The sequence below is a fragment of the Sorghum bicolor genome, chromosome 5 (assembly GCF_000003195.3).
Source record: "Sorghum bicolor cultivar BTx623 chromosome 5, Sorghum_bicolor_NCBIv3, whole genome shotgun sequence".
Classification (NCBI taxonomy): domain Eukaryota; kingdom Viridiplantae; phylum Streptophyta; class Magnoliopsida; order Poales; family Poaceae; genus Sorghum; species Sorghum bicolor.
This window is the reverse complement of record NC_012874.2, coordinates 66,965,294-66,986,444: the sequence shown is the minus strand read 5'-3', so window position 1 is coordinate 66,986,444 and position 21,151 is coordinate 66,965,294. Positions and strand designations below refer to the sequence as shown.

At 40.8% G+C, this 21,151-nt stretch overlaps 2 protein-coding genes and 1 long non-coding RNA gene across 6 annotated transcripts; all 3 read left to right on the top strand.

Moving 5' to 3' along the window:
• LOC110435651 lies at nt 6,185–10,518 on the top strand. Of its 4 annotated transcripts, none has more exons than XR_002453456.1 (5): nt 6,188–6,651; nt 6,844–6,893; nt 7,425–7,864; nt 9,413–9,511; nt 9,591–10,518. It is a non-coding gene; the product is annotated as an uncharacterized LOC110435651 (long non-coding RNA). The 4 variants fall into 4 exon arrangements; XR_002453457.1 differs by having other exon boundaries at nt 6,192–6,651; nt 7,796–7,864; XR_002453455.1 differs by having other exon boundaries at nt 6,185–6,651; nt 6,787–7,864.
• On the top strand, nt 15,393–16,362 carry LOC8074403 (zein-alpha Z4). The gene has a single exon (XM_002451071.2). The coding sequence runs from the start codon at nt 15,464–15,466 to the stop codon at nt 16,265–16,267; it is 804 nt and encodes a 267-aa protein (XP_002451116.1). The 5' UTR covers nt 15,393–15,463; the 3' UTR covers nt 16,268–16,362.
• LOC8066724 (zein-alpha A20) lies at nt 19,963–20,926 on the top strand. Its single transcript, XM_002451070.2, has one exon. The coding sequence runs from the start codon at nt 20,032–20,034 to the stop codon at nt 20,833–20,835; it is 804 nt and encodes a 267-aa protein (XP_002451115.1). The 5' UTR covers nt 19,963–20,031; the 3' UTR covers nt 20,836–20,926.

The window sequence follows — 21,151 nt, the reverse complement described above, 5'->3', positions numbered from 1 at the left end:
TGTGAGTAGGAGGGCCTGACAGCACTAATTAAGTGGCTAGTATGCATGTTTGGATTCCTATGACCGGTGATTGATCAGATGAAGTGAGCTATTTCCCACGCGTGACTAGAGAAAATTAATTGAAAAAAATCATGATAATTAATGAAGGTTTGGGGGCGGGACGCGCGGGGTGCGCGGTGTGCAACGTGGACGGGTTCGTCCGGACGGACGGACGCCCTGTATGGAGAATTACCGTTTTTTTATTTGAACACTGTAGTACTTTTGTTTGTATTTGGCAATTATCCTCCAACTATGGCCTAACTAAGGCTCAAAAGATTCATCGCACAAATTACAGACAAACTGTGCAGTTAATTACTTTTTTTTATCTATATTTAATGTTTCATATATGTGCCAAAAGATTCGATGTGACACAGAATCTTGAATAGTTTTTGGATTTTGGGTGCAACTAAACAAGACCCTGTGTATCAAATATCATATTACAAGTGTATGTTTTATGACAAATTATTAGTGTGTATTTGTAAATTGTGTATCTTTGTTTGAGCAACTTTACTAGATCGACAAGACTTTGTAAGAAGAAAAAAGACAAGAAAGAGAGATGTGTCGATTGCATCTCAATTGACCTAGCTGGGCCTTTCTTAAAATCAAGGCATTCTTTCTTTTAAACAAATTATTAAGCAGACTATGGGAGTAGCAAATGTATGTAACCTCTATGTAGGTACCTGCCTCGCTCACCACAGTGTCTTGTTCGTCGCAAGACCTGTCTCGTCAATCCATTTATGGGTTGAACAACTTACAAAGTTTGTCTCCATAAATAGTCTATTTACGGAGAATGATTGTCTAACAATGTCCGCCTCAGATAATCGATTAATGGAGGTGTAGTCATATAGTGGCTGCTTCCATTAATAGACCATTAACAGAGACGGTCTTTTTATGTTGTCTGCCTCCATTAAACATTAACAAAAGCGTCCGCTTAGCCAACTTTTACGGTTTTGTATTGTCTCATGAAATCTTTTCTTTAGTACTGAGCGCGTACTATATCTCGCTCGCTGAATATATAAAGTTGTTTATGATATGCGGCGGAGTCAGATATATGAATTTTCCTTCGGTACAATTTATGTACAAAAGTTGAGGTTAGGACGACAAGCTGCCATAATTATAGGCATTATGCGAACAAATCCTGGGAAAACAGAATAGAAATAATATTGCCCAAGGGTCTAATCCAGTCAAAATGCCAGGTAAAATAATGCTACCAAAAATTCCACTGGGAAAAAAAAAGAAACTCTCATATAAAATTATTACTATCTAACAACTGGGTAAAACGAACTGACTTGTACACAAACTGAAACCTCACAATCTAAGACTGGAAAGCTATGAATGTGTAGGGTGATCATCGCCGTTGCCATCGCTGTCACCAATCACCATGGCCAAGCTGTGTTTACTGATCATCATCGCCATGGCCGTCGCTGCCACTAGACTTTGCAAATCTTCCATTGGATGATCGGTTTCTTGTCTCTGATAGTAACTTCCGGGATACATACATGATCTGCTTGCCAAACCTGCAGATGCAATCGCAAAGACTCTGTTACACAAACATTTCATATAGACCGAACTAATATTTTTTATCTAGTGGAGCAACCAAGATATACAATGTTTAGCAGTAACAAATTCAATGATTGAATTATCAAAATAGACACCACATTATGAAAAAGCCCTGAGTACCGTCCGATGTGTGGATGCCACGTCTGACGCGTAGCATCATCTTTGCGTGCGACGCTAGGAGTCTCTGAGAAGTTAACGTTCTATTGACCGTTAGCGATTAACGGTCCACATTTAAAAAGAGACATGTGGTAGCGATCGAGCCCACAAGGCAGGCAAGCATCGAACGCTCTACCGCGTCTGATGGGGAACCGTCGGAGCGTCCGACGCCCCCGAGATTGGCCCTTACGGCTAGCCTTTGGGTGAAACATTATAAATAGAAGGTGGCTGGCTTTGGGGGCCTCTCTCTTGCCTATCTAAATACTTGAGACATACTTTGAGGTAGAGAACACTTCCTCCACTCATCTCCTTGCTTGACTATTAACCCTAGTGAGATTGAGTGAGATTCAAGTGCATTGCCTTGAGAGTTGCATCTAGTGGCACTTGATCCTTAAGTTTGTTGTGGATTTCTTATTACTCTTGGGTGTTTCTTGACACCCTAGACGCCTTGGAGCAGTGAAGGTGTTGAGCTTGTGATTTGAGATTGTTTCGATCCTCACCAAGTGATTTATGAGGGGTTCTTGGGCCTTCTCCGCAGGAGATCGCAATTGGTTACTCTAGTGGATTGCTCGTGGCTTAGAGGATCCTCATCTTGTGAGTGGATGTGCGGGACCCGCTGAGGATTTGGTATTGGATTGCCAATTATTTCATGATCCATCAAGTGGGTGTATTGCCACAACGAGGGCTAGCTTGCCGAGAAGCAAGTGAACCTCGGTAAAAATCTTATGTCATCTCTTGCCGAGGATTCTCTCTTGTGATTGTGATTGTGATTGTGAGTGATTAATTGGATATATCTCTACTCTATAACGTCGGTATAACAATCACTCCCCACTCCTTTACATACTTGCATACCTTACTAGTTCTTTAGCTTGTGTAGCTTAGTCTTCTTGTTTTGGAGTGTAGCTAGCCCTTAGTTGTAGTTTGTTGTTGTGACTTAGTGTTTAACTTTCTTGCTAGACTTGTGTAGGTGGCTTGCATAGCTTAGTTGTGCTAGTGCTAGAATAGCTTCTCTATTTGTTTTACTAACACACTTGCTTAGTGAAGTTTATAGAATTTTAAATAGGCTATTCACCCCCTCTATCTATTTGGACCTTACAAGGCGCCAAGCGAGAAGGCTTGCTGTTGGGAGGGAGGGAGAGGGGCGCCAGAGGGAGAGGGAGATTAAGGGTGACGAGAGGAGAGGGAGAGTGAGGGCCAAGCATGGACATGGAGAGACATATGGAGTGTGGGAGGCGAGCGGCTTCTTGGAGAGCGTAACCCTAAGTGTTGCTTATATATGAACTCGAGAGAGGATAGATGTTGGCTTTTGTTTGGGCCGGGAATTGGGCCACTATTTTTGGAGGCGGGCTTTATAGTGTGCCTGCCTCCAAAAATATAGGATTTTTGAAGGTGGTTGTCTTAATATGACCGCGTGCATAAATTGATTTTAGGAGGCGGTAGTGTTATAATAACTGCCTCGGTTAATGGGTGATTAACCGAGGCGGTCGCATTAAGAAGACCGCCTTTGTTAAACATTAACCGAGGCAGCCGTTTGGGAGGGGAACTGGCTAGGAATAATGGAGGGGGGCAAAAAATGTGCCCACCTCCATTCAAAAAAGAAGGAGACACCACCTAAAAGAAATCTTGTACTAGTGTCCTGTGAAGTCCATTGCTAAGTTCCATGGTTGCCTCGTATAGCCGCAACACTGCCGCCCGTGTGTCCGCTACGCTGTTGCATCCAAATTCTCATCCCTTGTCCATCGACGACTATGCTTCGCAATCTTTGTTGTGCCATGCGTCTACACAAAGTCTTCGTTCTGCTGATCATGTCTTCGTTGTCAACTTGGAGTGCTACCTGTGAGAGTGAGGCGGCTGCTGCCCCTATGCGTTAGGCCACGCCTGCTCCCCTAGCCTACTCGCCTTCGGGTTCCTGCAGTACTTCTTCTTCGTCCATCATAATGACGCCATCAGTGTTGCCTTCTCGTCCCCACCTACTACATGTACTCTGACAAGCATGTGTTGTGCCTTGTACCCCACTGTTCTATGTACCGCAACCGTCGTCGAGACCTTCTGTGCTGGTCTCTCACACGTCGATGCATGGTTGGAGCCCTCTACCTTGTACGTCTAGTATTGGCAACATTGGTGTGTGCATTCATCTCGATGTGCTAGCCCACACCTCGCGACTTGACTGCATCGATTTTCGCATCAACCCTCCTGTTCCTAACTTCAATTGTGTCGTCGCTTTTCTACTACATCTACGACGGCCTTGACTGTGTCGACTTCGGTATTGCTCCCTTCCATGACCACTGCCTCGCATGAAGAACTTAAATATGGAGGCAAATTATAGATACAAATGGACCTGTTCTGTCAGATTTATTTCTCACTTGGTGAGTCAGTCTCAGTGATGGGATTGATTGAATGAGCTGTTTAGTCGATCAAGAGATTGGTTAACACAACCAGTTGGCCCAAGAGATTAGTCGTGTGTGTATATAATGCTAGAATAACTTATAATTTGGAACGGAGAAAGTGGATCTGAACCATATATTCATCAAAGAAACGGCTTCCAACAAAAAGTTGACCTCATTTAGAGAGGTTATGATTTTTTAATATATGCTATACATCAAAGGAATATTCTAAAAATAAAAAATAAAATATTTTAAATCTAAAAACTGCAAAACTCAGTGTAATACGGTATGTTAAAAAAATAGATAATAATTTTTGGAATGAAGAATAAAAGTATTTTTAAATAAAAAATTTTAAAATTCAGACTAATCATTTTGGGCCGTCAGTCAAAGACATGGAGACCCAAAATCTCCGTCGTTACCAGGCCCGCCTGACTGCGTGAGTTGGTGAGGGCACCGAGCCGCCGGAGTCGGAGACTCCGAGTTCGAGTTCTAGTCCGGTTGGAGCATCCGCTTGCCGGTCCTCGCTCGCGTTCCCCTCTACTATATATCTGGGGCCTGGGGGACACGCCGCCGCCGCCGCATATCCTGACGCCCCCGGCCGGCCATTGTGTGATCGATACTTCGATGGCTGGGATGGAGCGCGGCGCGTTGACGGCGTGCCCCAATTCCAAGAGGAAGGCGGCGGAGGCGGCGCTGGATGATGGTCTCTCCGATGGAGAGAACGATGTTGCCGCGGCTCCGGCGGCGGCGCGGGGAGCTGCAGATGAGGCCCCGAGGCAGCCGAGCTGGAGACCAAGGGATACGTTGAGGTGGACGACGACTATGATGAGAGGTGCCAACTGCTGCAGGATGTGCACGACGCCGTCTTCTACGGCAGGGAGGAGGAGGAGAAAGAGGCCTTGGCCAAGCTGGAGGCAATGCGCCTTCGTCGTCTGAATAATTGATTCAGTCTGTAGATTTGCATTGCAGCTTCGCTTTCAGATAGAAGACAAATATATCAATTTTTGAGCTTTTATACTCCGAGCACTCTTCTACATTGATTCACTTTGGATTATTAATACGTACCTCTCTTCTCTATGGCCTTGTTTAGTTCGAAAAAAATTTGCAAAATTTTTCAGATTCCCCGTCACATCGAATCTTTAGACACATGCATGAAGTATTAAATATAGACAAAAAATAAAAACTAATTGCACAGTTTGGTCGAAATTGACGAGACGAATCTTTTGAGCCTAGTTAGTCCATGATTGGACAATATTTGTCAAATACAAACGAAAAAACTACAGTGTCGATTTTGCAAAATATTTTGGAACTAAACAAGGCCTAAGTTGCTATGTAATTAAGTCCTTCATACACCTATCTGTGCCCTTTCCTTGGAATTACCTTATTAATTGCTTCTGATAGTTTTGATAGTCTATTTAGCATTCTTTTCAATAAGCTCCGCTATTTCCTGCAACTTGACAAACCCAACTTACAAGCCTTATAGTAGGATGTTTTTACATACATCGTCCATGTCGTTTGTGTTTTCTTTGTGAACTTCTTGGTCTGCAACTCTGCATAGTGTGTGTCACTTGGATTAAATAATTTAAGAAACTCTATTTGTAGATTTTCAGTGGCTAGGTTATTGTGAGGTTGACCAAGTCTAGGTTCTTATCTAATCAACCAGTTGGTTAATCATCAAGGCACACCTAATTTCATGAAAACATATTTTGTTTGGTTCATGTTCTTTTTCCTTTGGATTGGTTCTACCATCTAATTCGGGCCTTGTTTACACTACAACACGTCTATTAATTAAAGGCATTTTTATGAATCTGCCTTAAATTTCTTTTACTTAAAGGCATTCTTATGAAAAGGCCTTTAAAACCACTTTTATAGAGGCAAAAATAAAAAAACGCCTTTAATTAACTATAGCATTGGAGGCATTTTTTAAAATGCCTTTAATTACCTTACCTTTCGAGGCGTTTTCCGAAACGCCTTGTATCCGGTATGTACTCTAACCCGTCACAAGTCACAACACACGCGCTCCAGTTCTATTCCCACCTCCCTCCCCTGTTGTTTTTCCCTTTATTTTCCGTGGAAACAAAAGCACACAACATCGTGGTCGTCCTGCTCCTTTCCCCCAACCGTACCTTGCTCCCACAGAAATCCCCACCCAAATCCATCGTCGCCCTTCGCTGCCCCTAAACCCTAGCGGACGCGGGCACCAAGGCCGCGGGGTCGCGGCGGCGGCGGCATCGCTCCTCTCAACCGACGGCGGCGCTGCCCTGCTCCCCTCGACCTCGACCGACGATGGCCTAGCTCCTCTCGACTATGGTGGCATCAGGCCCTCTCCGGCCGCCGCTGCCTGTTCACGGTCGCGGTCAGGCCAGGGATGGTCAGAAGCTGCAGCGCATATGGCGGATCTAGCGCGGTCAGCCTGGATCCGGCTCCTGGATGGCGAGAGGTGGTGAGTGGCCACTGCTGAGTGGACACTAGATGAAGGGTGGCGAGATGAGCATTAATCCCGTTCGTGTTGGTATGCAGTCTTTCCTTCCCTTTTGTTGCCTCCCCTTCCTTGCCTATGGAATGCACTGATGATTGTATCTATCCTTATCCAACAAAATTGGTACCAGTACGTATTTTGAGTGCTCCACTACTAATCATTGGTCAGGTGGTGATGCAGTTCCCAAATCAGAATAATGGCAATGATGCTTTGTAAATTTTGCAGTGGCGAACAGCAGCTGCTGGTGGACTTGATCAGCACACAAGTAGCTCTGTGTAAGTTAAATGAACTGTGGTTGTTATAAAAAAGTGATAAAAAAATCAGATGGAGCTTGGGCTACTGAACTTAAACTCAAGTCCTTTTGCTAATAGATACATTACAATATTTTTATTGGCCTTGCTAAAATATGTTTGTTCCTGCAGTTCATGCTTTTTGATAGTCAATTGTTTTTATGATACCCATTTGGTGTAGCTGCACAAAGAATATATTTGATCCTGCAGTAGATAGTCATTTTGTATTCTTGTTTATTCTGCTAGAATATATTTGTTCCTGCAGTAGATAGTCATTTTGATGTATCTGTATGACTGACATTGTAAAGCTCAACCATACATTGGTGGGCACATAATTTGCATGTTAATTTTTCACAGTTTCGTCCACACAAATTACTACTATTCTTTTGATGCAACAGCACGGCTCCTTGCCTAGATTATCATAGTGGATATCAATATCATAAAGAAATAGCAGACATTGTTATGAATAGCTAAAACAATAATAGGACATTTTCTGAATGACTTCTTCACATGTAGTGGTGAGACGAAGTATTTATAGGGAAGCTTCTTCGCATGAAGGATAGGCACAATCATATTGCTAATGCAATAGCTTGCACTGAGAGTCTGAGATTATGCATTATCAGAAGATGGGATGATATCTACATTGTAATCTCCGAGATAAATAAACATTTTTTTGCATTGGTGTAAAGAGTTATCTAGAAATTCTACAGTAACTTGTATAGAATGTATAGCTTTTTGACAAGTGTGTTTAACATGTGCCTGAGCTTATGAGATCCACAAGCTTATGGATATGCCTCTGTTTAAGGCAGAACCTGAAGTTCCATGGGGGTTGGTATTCTATTGAAGTTAGCGTATCTATTTGAGTATGTTCTGCGTGTTTTTCACAGGTTCGGCAGAACCACCTTCAGTGGTAGTTATATTGCACTCCTCTGATGTGATTCTGAAGACATTGCCAGGTTGGCTATTTTTCTTCAGTCTTTATTACTTATTATGTGAGTTGTTATATATTCAAATAATGATTCATCTTATGCTTGAAAACTAAAATGAAGTTCCACACCTTTGATAGATTCGATATAACAATTTTTGTTTCAATTAATAGGCTTACAAAGCAAATTACAAAACATACCACCATGTAATAGTATTTTCTTTGTTTTGAGTTCGTGGACTCTTGTAGCAGAACATTAAGGAAAAAGGAAAAATTGTTTGTCGCCCCATAAGAATGCATAGCCAGGGCTGTGTTTTGAAACACTTCCATTTTGTATTTTTTTTGTTGAATAAAGATTAAAGGGTTATATCACTCCCCTATTTGAGCCACTGAATGGTGACATGTTTATATCCCCTGTGCTTATTCAAATGATTTTTCTTCTAGCTTGTATAGATTAGTTTTGTTTTCAATTGTCCAAACCAAACTTTTCTTAACCGCATAAATTTAGAAGAGCATGATTTGTTTGGAGTTTTGACCTGTTTTATTGGTACAAGCTTGTTGTTGAGTCAATTGGAATCAGGGGGAGCCTTGAAGAAAGCTAAAATAAAAAAATGTAATTGCAAATAGGAGATGAGGATTCATGCTTGATTTTTCTAGAAGTGATGGTTTTACTGATATTTAATGTTGCAAACAGAAATTGCTTAAATGAGTTGTCATGAAGGTTGTGAAAAGGATGAGTTATCCCCAGTACTGGCTCAGGATATTCATAAGCGATATACCAATATATGATCGATTCTGTGCCATATAGAATGTATAGGTTTTGACAAGTCTATCTAATATGTGCCTGAGCTTATCAGATCCACAAGCTCATGGATTAACTTGTGATAACCAGATCCTGTGGTTATTTAAATTGGATATGTTTTATGCTTTTGAGAAATAGCTTGGCCTCATATTAGCAGTGACAGTGGGTGGACAAATAGCTGAGTGCATAATTCTCTTATAGTGGCCAGTCATTGGCTTAATGAAATTATGAAGAAATGTGTTCTCTAAATACTGTTATTACTGCTGTTGTATTGAGTTCAATTTACAGTTGCTTTCTCTGGGGACATTTTACATCCTAATATTGATCTTGAGGAATGGTTTTGTTCCGAAACAAAAATCGTTCCATATTTTAATTCCATTCAATATACTAGCTGCTGTCCAGTTTGTTCACCTCAAGCTCATTTTGTTATACTGTAGTTAAGTGAACTGTGTTGCTGCTATCAATGTGTTGACTTCAATGCCGAGGTTTAAGGTTGTATATATGATTCACATGCTAAATTTCTTTAACTTAACAAGTTTCATTGGATACCTTGTTAGAGGGAAGGAAATCTCTTTAGGACACAGAAATTAGAGTAAGGTAGATAAATCCCATAAAGACAAGTTGTGGACAACTGTAAAGGTACATAGGCACAACATGCACTTATTCACTGGATCAAGAAGTAATGTAGTTGTTTTAGACCTGCTGGTATGCCATTATCTTATTGAAATTTAATTATTGATTGTCTTTATGTGTTACCACCTATTGTTCTTAATACAGGAACTAAAGGAAGGAAGACAGATAAGCCGTGCCGAGCTCTATAGCAACACATATAGAAAAAATGGGCAGCCAATTCATGACTAAAGCTTTGAAAAAAATGTATGTTGCTTTCTTCCTCCTACTGATTTATTAGTTTACTTATGGTTAAAAAATTTATTTGGTCATAACTTTTTTGAAGGATGAAATCTGAAGAAGACTTCAAGAAGACCCTTCGGCTTTTTAGATGCTGGCCCTACCATTTTTAGATGCTGGCCCTACCATTTTACCTCTTTTAGGCCTTCAAATTTCATTGTTTTCTTACCTCAACTTATAGCCTTTGGAAGTTCAATCCTTGTCTCATGCGTTGACTAGCTATTTTTTTTTATTCCCATGATTTAACATTGCTTTGAGGTAAGAGATAGCTTCTTTCTTTGGACTAGTTTGGATCGAACAGATAGCTTTTTATAATTCTTATATTGTATTGTCCCTTAGAAAGCACCTTGGTATTTTGATGGCCTGAGCCTCGATCTTGTGGGGTAATTGTAGGTCCCTAGGTAATTGCTTCCTCACTATGGCTTTCATAGCTCAGTCACACGCACACATGGTTCACGCATAGCTCAGTCACAACCTCGCAGGCACACTTCACTGCTTGTGTGTAAGCAAATCGCGCTGTGCTTTCTACTAGGCTCAGCACACACATACTTAATTAATTTCTTTAGAATCATGATGAGTTAAATACTGAGTTACTAAGTTGTATTTTCGGCTTCAAAAGTTAGTACTAACCTTTTTGTTTTCATTGCAGACAGCTTGATTATTTGTCAGTCATAAAACTGATGATGCTAGTGCTCGTTTAATCAACTTGATTCAGAGATATATCAGCTCTGGGTTATCTGAATCATGGAAGCTTTCTCCCTCTACTTCTTTATCTACATCTTTTGTGGCACTACTTCCATTTGCATCACTTAGGATTAGGGACCTACACAAAAGGACTTGGGAATATCGTTTGAAGATAGATATTTGACTATTTTTCTACCTTATTGATTATTTTTTGTTACAAATATAACTATGTATGCCAGAAAGATTTAAATGATTGGATTGTGCTGTTAATATCTGCTTTCATCGGTTAATTTCTTGATGGATTTGTGCTATTTTGATATTAATTACTAGCAAATTTCAGCATGTATGAGTTGGCTTTGGAGGCATTTTTAATAAAGCCTCTATCAGTGTTTGGAGGCTTATACAGAATGCCTTTAAAAACTATTATAGGCAGCTACGAAATGCCTTTATATGTTGATATTGGAAGGCATTTTGAAAAAATGCCTCAAAAGACCTTTTAAGTCCAGTTTATAGTAGGCATTTTTAAGTATGCCTAAAAAGGTTTTTGAAGGCATTTTGATGACTTTTAAAGGCATTTTTAAACGCCTTCTATAAACAGCCATACTGTAGTGTTAGTTCCCAAAAAATTTTGCAAAAAAATTTCAGATTTTCCGTCATATCGAATCCTACGGCGCATGCATAGAGCATTAAATATAGATAAAAATAGTAACTAATTGCACGTTAGTAAATAACTCTTTATAGACTATAATTAAATATTTTATAGGTCCAAAAAAAGTTACAAAGCTCAATATTTAGTTTAAATCTAATATTTTTTGTGTCTTGGAACAAGACACCAAAAGAATCTCTCAAGGTTATATTTTAATTTGATACAAAATTAATAAGACATTGTCATATTAATGGCAACACTAAGTTATATTATGGATATTATAGTTATCATAAAATACATTACAAATTTCAAGTTTTATAGAAATAATAAATTATAAATAAAAATTATATCATTTTCATGGCCCCTTCCTATTAAGGATTAAAACCATTTCTTTCTCCCGTTGCAACGCACGGGCATGTTTTGCTAGTCCTTACAATACAACATGTCAAAGCAATGGAAATTCATTGTCATCTTCATCTTTAGGAGAGTATGTACCCCCACCACTTGTGGCATTCACACGACAATGATAGTCTCCGTAAACGATCCTACTCAATGTTTCCTGTGGAGTTTCCATTCGAAGAGATGGTCCAAGTGTATCAATCTGCTATGCAATTAAACAAATCAAAATGCATCTAGATAAGCATAACGGTTATGATTCCATTAATTACTTATCTCTATGTCCATTTGTCACATAATTTTCATCAGAATTTGTAACATGTTTCCTTTAAAAGGATTTTGCATTAGGAAGACTGAGGGGTAGGATGATTCTAGAAGTAATGTACTGGGGACTCCAATTACGCAACTCCAATAAACAGTCATGGCTGTATTTTTAGGCCAGCTGTGCATTTCACTCAGTTAGTTTTGTTCCCAAAGCCTTAGAGCATCTCCAAAGGCTTTGGCAAATTGTCTTGGCATTTGTTGCTATTTGCAAACTCCCATAACAAAATGCAAAGGATAAAAATAGGTCATCTCCAAGGGAATTGGCATTTGGACTTGGCAAAGGATAAAAATAGAAGGTCTCCAGGCGCGCGCGCTTTCCTCACGTGTGACTTTGCTCGCGCGATCGGGTTTGCAAAGTCGTCCACAGCTTGGCATTTTTGCCAAGTTTACTCCCTCATTTGCCAAATTGTCCAAATTGCAAACTCCAAATGCAAAACCGTTGGATACCTCTTTTGAAGCTTTTTGGCAATTTACTCAAATGCAAACCTCAAATGCAAAACCCTTGGAGATGCTCTACATTTCTGTGGAAAAGCAACTTTGTGTATCGAAGACGTACAAAAAAAGGACACAAATTTTCAAACTCACTATCTGGAATCAGAAATCTATTTAGTAGAAACTGAACTACAATTAAGCAACTCCAATAAGCAGAGTCATAGTTGTATTTTCAGAGCAGCTAATTTTGTTCCCAAACCTTAACGTCACAAGCCTCACTGAAAAATGCAACTTTGCGTATCAACAAGTACAAGCTCAGCTCAACGAGATATAAAAAAAGGACACAAAAGTTTCATACTCATGCAAGCTGCTTTATATGAAAAATTATAGCATCAATCTTGACCCCAGATTTTAAGACATCCTAAAAATAACCCATACTCTGATCCAAGAAATAGTCAAACAGACAAGCAACAAACAAATCAATGCAGGCCAGCAGTAGAAGCCAATTCATTCATAAGCAACCAACAGGGCTGCCTGAGTGACAGAGCTAGCCTATCTTAATTGAATACACACAATAATAGGTAACAAGACACAAGGTTCTGTTTACCTGTTGTTATTGGGCGGGCGGGCAGCCAGCATCGAGCAGATTAATATTTGGGAAGGACTACAGAAAATACTTGCCGAACAAATATACTGTGAAAGAGGGGGAAGTAAACGCCCATCATGTGGCACAAATCCAACAATTATATACATCACCTTGTCCTTGTGCACATATATGTACCTGGACAGGGTTGCGGCATCGGGTAGGTGGCCGGCCGGTGTCAGGCAGCTAGCACCCCGGCGTCGAGCAGGGGCTCCCTGCGGGTGGGCGCTCCAGGTCGCGCAGGGTCTCGCTGGTTTTGCGGCGAGAGGGCAGCCGCCTTCACGCAGGGCGGGCGTGGTCTGATGGGTTTGGCTGCCTGCTTCAGGGATAGAGTTGGGGAAAACTTTTTTTATTATTCTTTTTTACTAGCTTGGAGACGCAGGTGTCGCGGGAAAAAGGATTGGGGGCACCTGCGGAGACAACTGATGGCGGGAGAAAGTGGCGCGAGCTGAAAAATATTCAGTTCAGAATGATCTTGATTCCTAGGGAAATAGTGCACCATGACACACAACGAATCAGGCATTGTAATTAGCCCAACTCGGTTAATCAATTTACCGTGGCGGTCTAGGCAACTGTCTCTGTTATTCACGGATTAACCATGACCTTTCATTGAAGGCGTGCCTTTGCTCGTCTCGCTTCAGATAAGTTTATTGTAGTAGTGTAAGGAGCAGTCTTAGCGTTGACTAGTCAAGTGCATGGGACACTGAGCCGTTGCTGGAAGGAGGATCATCTGCAAACATATCAGACCAAACAAGCATCAACTGCAAAACTACTACTGAATTGTCAATCTTCCTCATGGTTATTTTCATTAAGACTATACAAGTAAAAGGATAAACATGAAGAGTTAAAATATTTTTCTCTGTTTTGCTGTTCTTCATATTGACAGATATATCATATAAGAGAGGGCACTAATACCAGTCGATCTGGTATGGCAGGGAGAAAGAGGAGGAGGAGGAGGCCATGGCCAAGTTGGCGGCCCTGCGCAGCTAATGCTTTGCTTAGCCACCTGTCATATTGCTGCTCAGTTAGTCAATTGTTTAGATGTAATCCACTGTATATTCTGATATTCCAATGACTTTAATTCTATACTGTCGTGCTCTTTCCTGTTTCAATCAATAATCGAACACTTCCTTACTGCTACTATAGCCTATATCAGGATGCTGCTTCGATGTTGGGGGAAAAGCCTATATCAGGATTCTGCTTCGATGTTGGGGGAAAAAATTGAAACTTGGTCAAATGTGTTTGGCAAGGCAAGGTGATAAGGAAGTGAACAGGGTTCGCTAAATTGACATGCTCAAATATGTTAAGAATCATGGAAATTTGTTTGGCAAGGCCAGGCCCAATCATCGTTTCCTACTTTGCTCTTGAGATGGGCTTGGACTTATCTTTATGATTTTTATATTCTCCAATTGGACTCTTTTGCTCCTTCACTACTGTTACAATCAGTACTCCAATGAAGTATCAAATGTGAAAGTGCAAATACGAGTCCACCATTGATTTTCCAAAAACCGAATCTTCTTGTACTCTTGCTTCAATGCTCATTACTAAGGCCTTATTTAGATACACCCAAAAACCCAAAACTTTACAAGATTCCCTGTCACATCGAATCTTACGGCACATGCATGAAGTATTAAATATAGATAAAAAGAATAACTAATTGCACAGTTTACCTGTAAATCACGAGACGAATCTTTTAAGCCTAGTTACTCCATAATTAGACAATGTTTGTCAAATAAAAACGAAAATGCTACAGTGTCAAAATCCCAAAACTTTTTGCATCTAAACGAGGCCTAAGCAGAGCTCCTCACTGATTGGATTCAAAAAGTTTTTGGATTTCGACACTGTAGCACTTTCGTTTTTATTTGATAAACATTGTCCAATCATGGAGTAACTAGACTTAAAAGATTCGTCTCGCGATTTACAGGCAAACTGTGTAATTAGTTTTTATTTTCATCTATATTTAATGCTCCATGCATGGGCAGCAAGATTCGATGTGACGGGGGAATCTTGAAAAGTTTTTAGTTTTTGGGGTGAACCAAACAAGGCCCTGGAATTGGCATACCCCATCTGGCCTTCATAGCCTAAAACAAGAACAGGAGTCCAAGTATATCAGACCTCCTCACTGATGAGGTAATTTTTTTTAGCAAAATATAACTAATATTTAAATTATAGTATGTATGGAACTAAATTTTAGAAACTAGTCCTCTGGTTGAGCCAAAACCCTTTGCACCACTCATAACTAAGTCATGCTACAAACGCGACCGAAGGCGCCACACCGACAACAATCTACCGCCACAGCCACGCTGGAGCTGACGTTGAGGCTCAGTCACACCATATGGTTTGGTGCAACAAAGTCACGGTGTAGCCTTCGGCGTGACTGAGTCGTGTCAGACCCTTTGGCATGACTTAGCCGCATATAGCCCAACCAAGCAGCACTCATATGTAAGGTTAGACATGTGTAAAGGTGAATGGATCAAGCCATTGTCACCCATGTATTTGGAAAATACCAAGAGGACAAAACCACTTATTTAGTGTATTTTGTGGAGATTGTATTGCAGTGTATAAAGTATAACCCAACAAAGTGGCAACTAAATGTCAAAACCAACTAGATACCACGTCATCCCTAGCTTATCTTATTATTATGTTTTTTTGGTAAAAGCCAAAATAAATCTTGCACAACCACAAGGCTTAACATGAGTATAAATACCCCCCAGATCAGTAGGTAATCCATCACCCATATTATTGAGACCAACTAGCAACCTAGAAAGTGGAATACACTAGCAACATAGCAACAATGGCGGCCAAGATATTTTCCCTCGTTATGCTCCTTGCTCTTTTTGCAAGTGCTGCTACCGCGACCTATATCCCGCAACCGCACTGCTCACAAATTTCTATAGCTGCCCCTCATCCCGCATACCTCCCACCAGTGTGCGCAAACCCAATGCTACAACCCTATGGGCTCCAACAGGCAATCGCAGCAAGCATCTTACAGTCATCACCCTTGTTCATCCAACAACCATCGGCCCTATTGCAGCAGTTGTCCTTGGTGAATTTGTTGGCACAAAGCATCAGGGCACAACAACTGCAGCAACTGGTGCTACCTTCGATCCACCAAGTAACGGTGGCAAACCTTGCTGCGTACTCCCAGCAACAGCAGTTTATTCCATTCAGCCAACTGGCTGCAGTGAACCCCGCTGCCTATTTGCAGCTGCAACAACTACAACAATTCAGCCAGCTAGCTGCTGCGAGCCCTGCCGCCTTCTGGCCACAACAACAGCTGTTGCCGTTCTACCCGCAGGGTGTGGCTAACGCCGCCACCCTCTTACAACTACAACAGTTGCTCTCATTCAACCAACTGGCTGCAGTGAACCCTGCTGCTTATTTGCAGCTGCAACAACTACTACAATTCAGCCGGCTAGGTGCTGTGAGTCCTGCCACCTTCTGGCCACAACAACAGCTACTGCGATTCTACCCGCAGGGTGTGGCTAATGCCGCCACCCTCTTTCAGCAACAACAGTTGCTGCCATTCATCCAGCTTGCTCTGGCGAACCCAGCAACGTCCTGCCAACAGCCCTTCATTGGTGGTGCCCTCTTTTAGATTTCTTACTAGTTGTAGTTCAATAATGAAGTTTTTAGGCTATCATGTCTGAGGCTTCTCAGAAATAATAAATTATGCTTCCGTATTCTAATGTCTTACTTGTCTCCTGGTGTGTTCGATAATTATTTTGCACTAAGATTGAGAGTAAGGAGATATAAATCAACCTTATAGTGTGATGCTTGATTAATTGAGCATTACCACACATAAACATCATCATGTTGGTATAATCTTGCAAAAATGCATACTGTGTTATGTGGGACTAGCCATTCCGAATGTGCATAGTGGGATTGATGGTAATCTTAATTGTAATATTGGCTTTGAATTATAGAAAAAAGTATCAAAAACACTATTTCTATCATGGAAATATAAAAAACTTTAAATTCATCAGCATTAGAAAAATTAACCTGACTTAATTTGTATGACAACTGCTCATGTAGATAGAATTATGGGAATTGTGCACATACAAAGACCAATGCCTAAATTGATCATTGGCCACTAATATGTAATTCTATTATAGTACATGTGAGAACAGCATTCATGCAAGTAGATGGAACTTTTTTTCCAACAATAAGGTGCACTTATTGCTCTCCAGTGCAGACCTTTGATGTAAAATAACTCACCATTTTTAGAAATACTTTGATTGTTTTGTTCTTGTGAGTTAACATTACCGTCGACATGATCCATTTGTGGTAGGTTGCAGGTGGTAATCGCATTGTATGGCATAGGAACGAATGGCACAGGAACGAGTGACTCCTTCAACTGACTATAGCACAAATTAAGCAAACAGAAATTAACATTGGTGAGAATATTAAGGTCTAATCATGTACTATGTCTACTCCCGAGCGTCAAGGAATCTTAATAGAATGCGGCAAGCTGGTGTCTGTGTTCTGTGGGCCGTGGGGGCTCTATGGGGCAGTGTCCACCATGCCACAAATCTACCTACAAGACTAGGAGATTACATTCCCGAGCCAACCTTATAGCATAGCGTTTGGAACAGAGATCTAATATAAGGAGTGAAAAAGTTTTCTACAAAATTTTGGTCGTCTGTCACATTCTCTTCCTATTGTGTGTCCTTCCACTTTTCAGAATATACTAGTCCTAGTTGGTTTAACTATACTAGAGATTAGAGTTATAATTGGTTTAATTATCCCGTGTATGACTCGAACTCACGTCCTGCTGACAACCAAAGTATGATCGAAAAAAGACCGAAGATGGATTGCAAAACATGTGGAAGAAAATGGGATCTGTTGATGCAAAAGTGAATCTGCAAACACAAAACCCAATCCGATATCCTAGACGTGTCAGTCGATTTGACCTGTTAATCGATAAGGATGATAACTCAAGTACTTTGGTCTAACTCAAGTACTTTGGTCCCGACAACAGTGATGCGCCCGAAAGTCACGGTCAAGAGGTACTCACACGGAACTCGAGGATCGTCGAGATTTGCGCTAGAACAATGCAACTCGCCGAACCAAGAGAACTCGTAAAAAGAAAATATGTGAATTGACGAAGTCGTCGAAAAGTAAGTACATGCAAAAGTAGGAGTAAACTTGGATTTGATATTGATTGATTGTCTCATTACATTGCCCTCTGGTCTATATTTATACCCTGTCCTAAAGAGATACAACCAAACACGACTAGGATCCGACTTTAAGATAAAACAGGATTCTTACGTAAGGTATACCCTAACAAATATAAAAAATAGAAAATAACATCTATCTACTCTCGTGTCCGCCTCAATCACGATGAAATCTCCATCGGCTCCTGCTCCATCGGCATGTTCCCTGTTATTTCAAGCTTCATCAGCAGCAGTCTTCATGTCCTCCTTCATCGACATCGGCAATGAATCATTACAGGCTTCATCGGCAATGACCCCTGAATCGACATTGGCAAACACCATCTCTGATCAACACTCTTTAATTCAATTTAAAAGACAACCTTTCCACCGATCATGACCTTCCATCGGCAACAATCTCTATCAGCCGATCTTCATCGGCACCTCTCCTATCGGCATAATGCAATAATCTCTTTACTGCCAATAGGTCCATTTTGATTACCTTGACTCGTTACCAAAAATGGCGTCAACAGGATAAAATTTGGATCTAACCTGTATGTAATAATTAATATAATTAATTATTATTAATTTGTCTATATCTATAACTAATACTAATATTAGTATTAGCATTACTCAAGACCCTCTATACTTGATGCAAATCTCATAACTGACAATACATTTTTTATAGTTACGATATATTTACATCTAAGTATTCCTTTGCTTTGCAGTGGAAGAAAAAAGTCTATCAATGTTGTATTTTCAAATTTAATTTGACACAAGTTTAATTATATTGTACACTATCATATTATAACCAATGTTAACTTATATATTATATATGACATGGTTATCCTAACATAAATTAGGGGTCTTAAAATTCATACAAAGTTAAAACATAAATAGACATATAGCACTCCCTATCAAGGTTGCTTCAAACACTGCACGATATATAACACACAATAGTTGAGGGAGTTAATTAAGTAGAATTTTTCATAAATGTGAAAACACAGATGCAATATCATTCCATCAATGAAGGCCATCGACACCAGCTCAAGCTACCATTGGTGATGTAGTAGTGATCATCATCGGGTATGAATTGAACAGATGTCGATCAATTGATCATCACTGCCGACAGTGACCACTGACCTGTGGTGATCAACGCTTGTCATATATAGACTGCAGCACTGATCAGTGGTGTAGGAACTCTCAACATTGCCGGTGTGTACAACTGACCGATGGTGACCAAATGACCATCATTGTTGGATTTTGTTATAAACCCGACAACATTTGTAGGATCTTCAACGCCTGAACAAAAAATAAACTCAGCGATGATATTGATGTTATCGCAGCTAGATTGAACTCCAAAATGGTGGTGATAGCATATAACCACCACTAATTACTAACTGGACATGATTACCATGGCCATCACTGTCGATAATTCACTGCCGAGTGCTGGAAGTGGCGGCGATGCAGGTTTCCAAACTGGTTGTGCTGATCTTTCTGTAATAGTGTTAGTTGAAAATGACTTAGGTATTTGTCAATCTTTAGGTATTGACTATAATCAAGTGGAATAGATATTATGGTGTTGTTTGGTTAGTGGAGTGTCAATAAAAGTGAAATGGAAATGAATATTGTTGTTCCCCAAATACTTTGATTGTTTGGTTCTTGTGAGGTAACACTGCCGTTGACATGATCCATTTGTGGTAGGTTATGGGTGGTAACCGCATTGTACGACATGGAACGAGTGACTCCTTGAACCGATTATAGCACAAAATAACCAAATGCAAATTAACATTGGTGAATACCACCATGAATTTTTTTTCTGGTGCAAAATAGCCTAACCAAGCCGCACATATGTGGCTAAGGCTACACATGTGTAAAGGTGAATGGATCGAGCCATTGTCACCCAAGTATTTGGAAAATACCAAGAGGACAAAACCACTTATTTAGTGTATTTTGTGGAGATTGTATTGCAGATGTATAAAGTATAACCCAACAAAGTGGCAACTAAATGTCAAAACCAACTAGATACCACGTCATCTCTAGCTTATCTTACTATTATGTTTTTTGGTAAAAGCCAAAATAAATCTTGCACAACCACAAGGCTTAACATGAGTATAAATACCCCCCAGATCAGTAGGTAATCCATCACCCATATTATTGAGACCAACTAGCAACATAGAAAGTGGAATACACTAGCAACATAGCAACAATGGCGGCCAAGATATTTTCCCTCATTATGCTCCTTGCTCTTTTTGCAAGTGCTGCTACCGCGACCTATATCCCGCAACCGCACTGCTCACAAATTTCTATAGCTGCCCCTCATCCCGCATACCTCCCACCAGTGTGCGCAAACCCAATGCTACAACCCTATGGGCTCCAACAGGCAATCGCAGCAAGCATCTTACAGTCATCACCCTTGTTCATCCAACAACCATCGGCCCTATTGCAGCAGTTGTCCTTGGTGAATTTGTTGGCACAAAGCATCAGGGCACAACAACTGCAGCAACTGGTGCTACCTTCGATCAACCAAGTAACGTTGGCAAACCTTGCTGCGTACTCCCAGCAACAGCAGTTTATTCCATTCAGCCAACTGGCTGCAGTGAACCCCGCTGCCTATTTGCAGCTGCAACAACTACAACAATTCAGCCAGCTAGCTGCTGCGAGCCCTGCCGCCTTCTGGCCACAACAACAGCTGCTGCCGTTCTACCCGCAGGGTGTGGCTAACGCCGCCACCCTCTTACAACTACAACAGTTGCTCCCATTCAACCAACTAGCTGCAGTGAACCCTGCTGCCTATTTGCAGCTACAACTACTACTACAATTCAGCCAGCTAGGTGCTGTGAGTCCTGCCACCTTCTGGCCACAACAACAGCTGCTGCCGTTCTACCCGCAGGGTGTGGCTAATGCCGCCACCCTCTTTCAACAACAACAGTTGTTGCCATTCATCCAGCTTGCTCTGGCGAACCCAGCAACGTCCTGCCAACAACCCTTCATTGGTGGTGCCCTCTTTTAGATTGCTTACTAGTTGTAATTCAATAATGAAGTTTTTAGGCTGATGTCTGAGGCTTCTCAGAAATAATAAATTATATATTTCTAGATTCTAATGTGTTACTAGTCTCCAAATGTGCCCGATAATTATTTTGCCCTAAGATTGAGAGTAAGAAGATATAAATCGTCCTTATAGTGTGATGCTTGATTAATTGAGCATTACCACACACACAAACATCATCATGTTGGTATAATATCCAAAATTGTGTGTTGTGTTAGGTGGGACCAGCCATGCGACTATGCATAGTGGGATTGATGGTAATCTTAGTTGTAATGTTCAC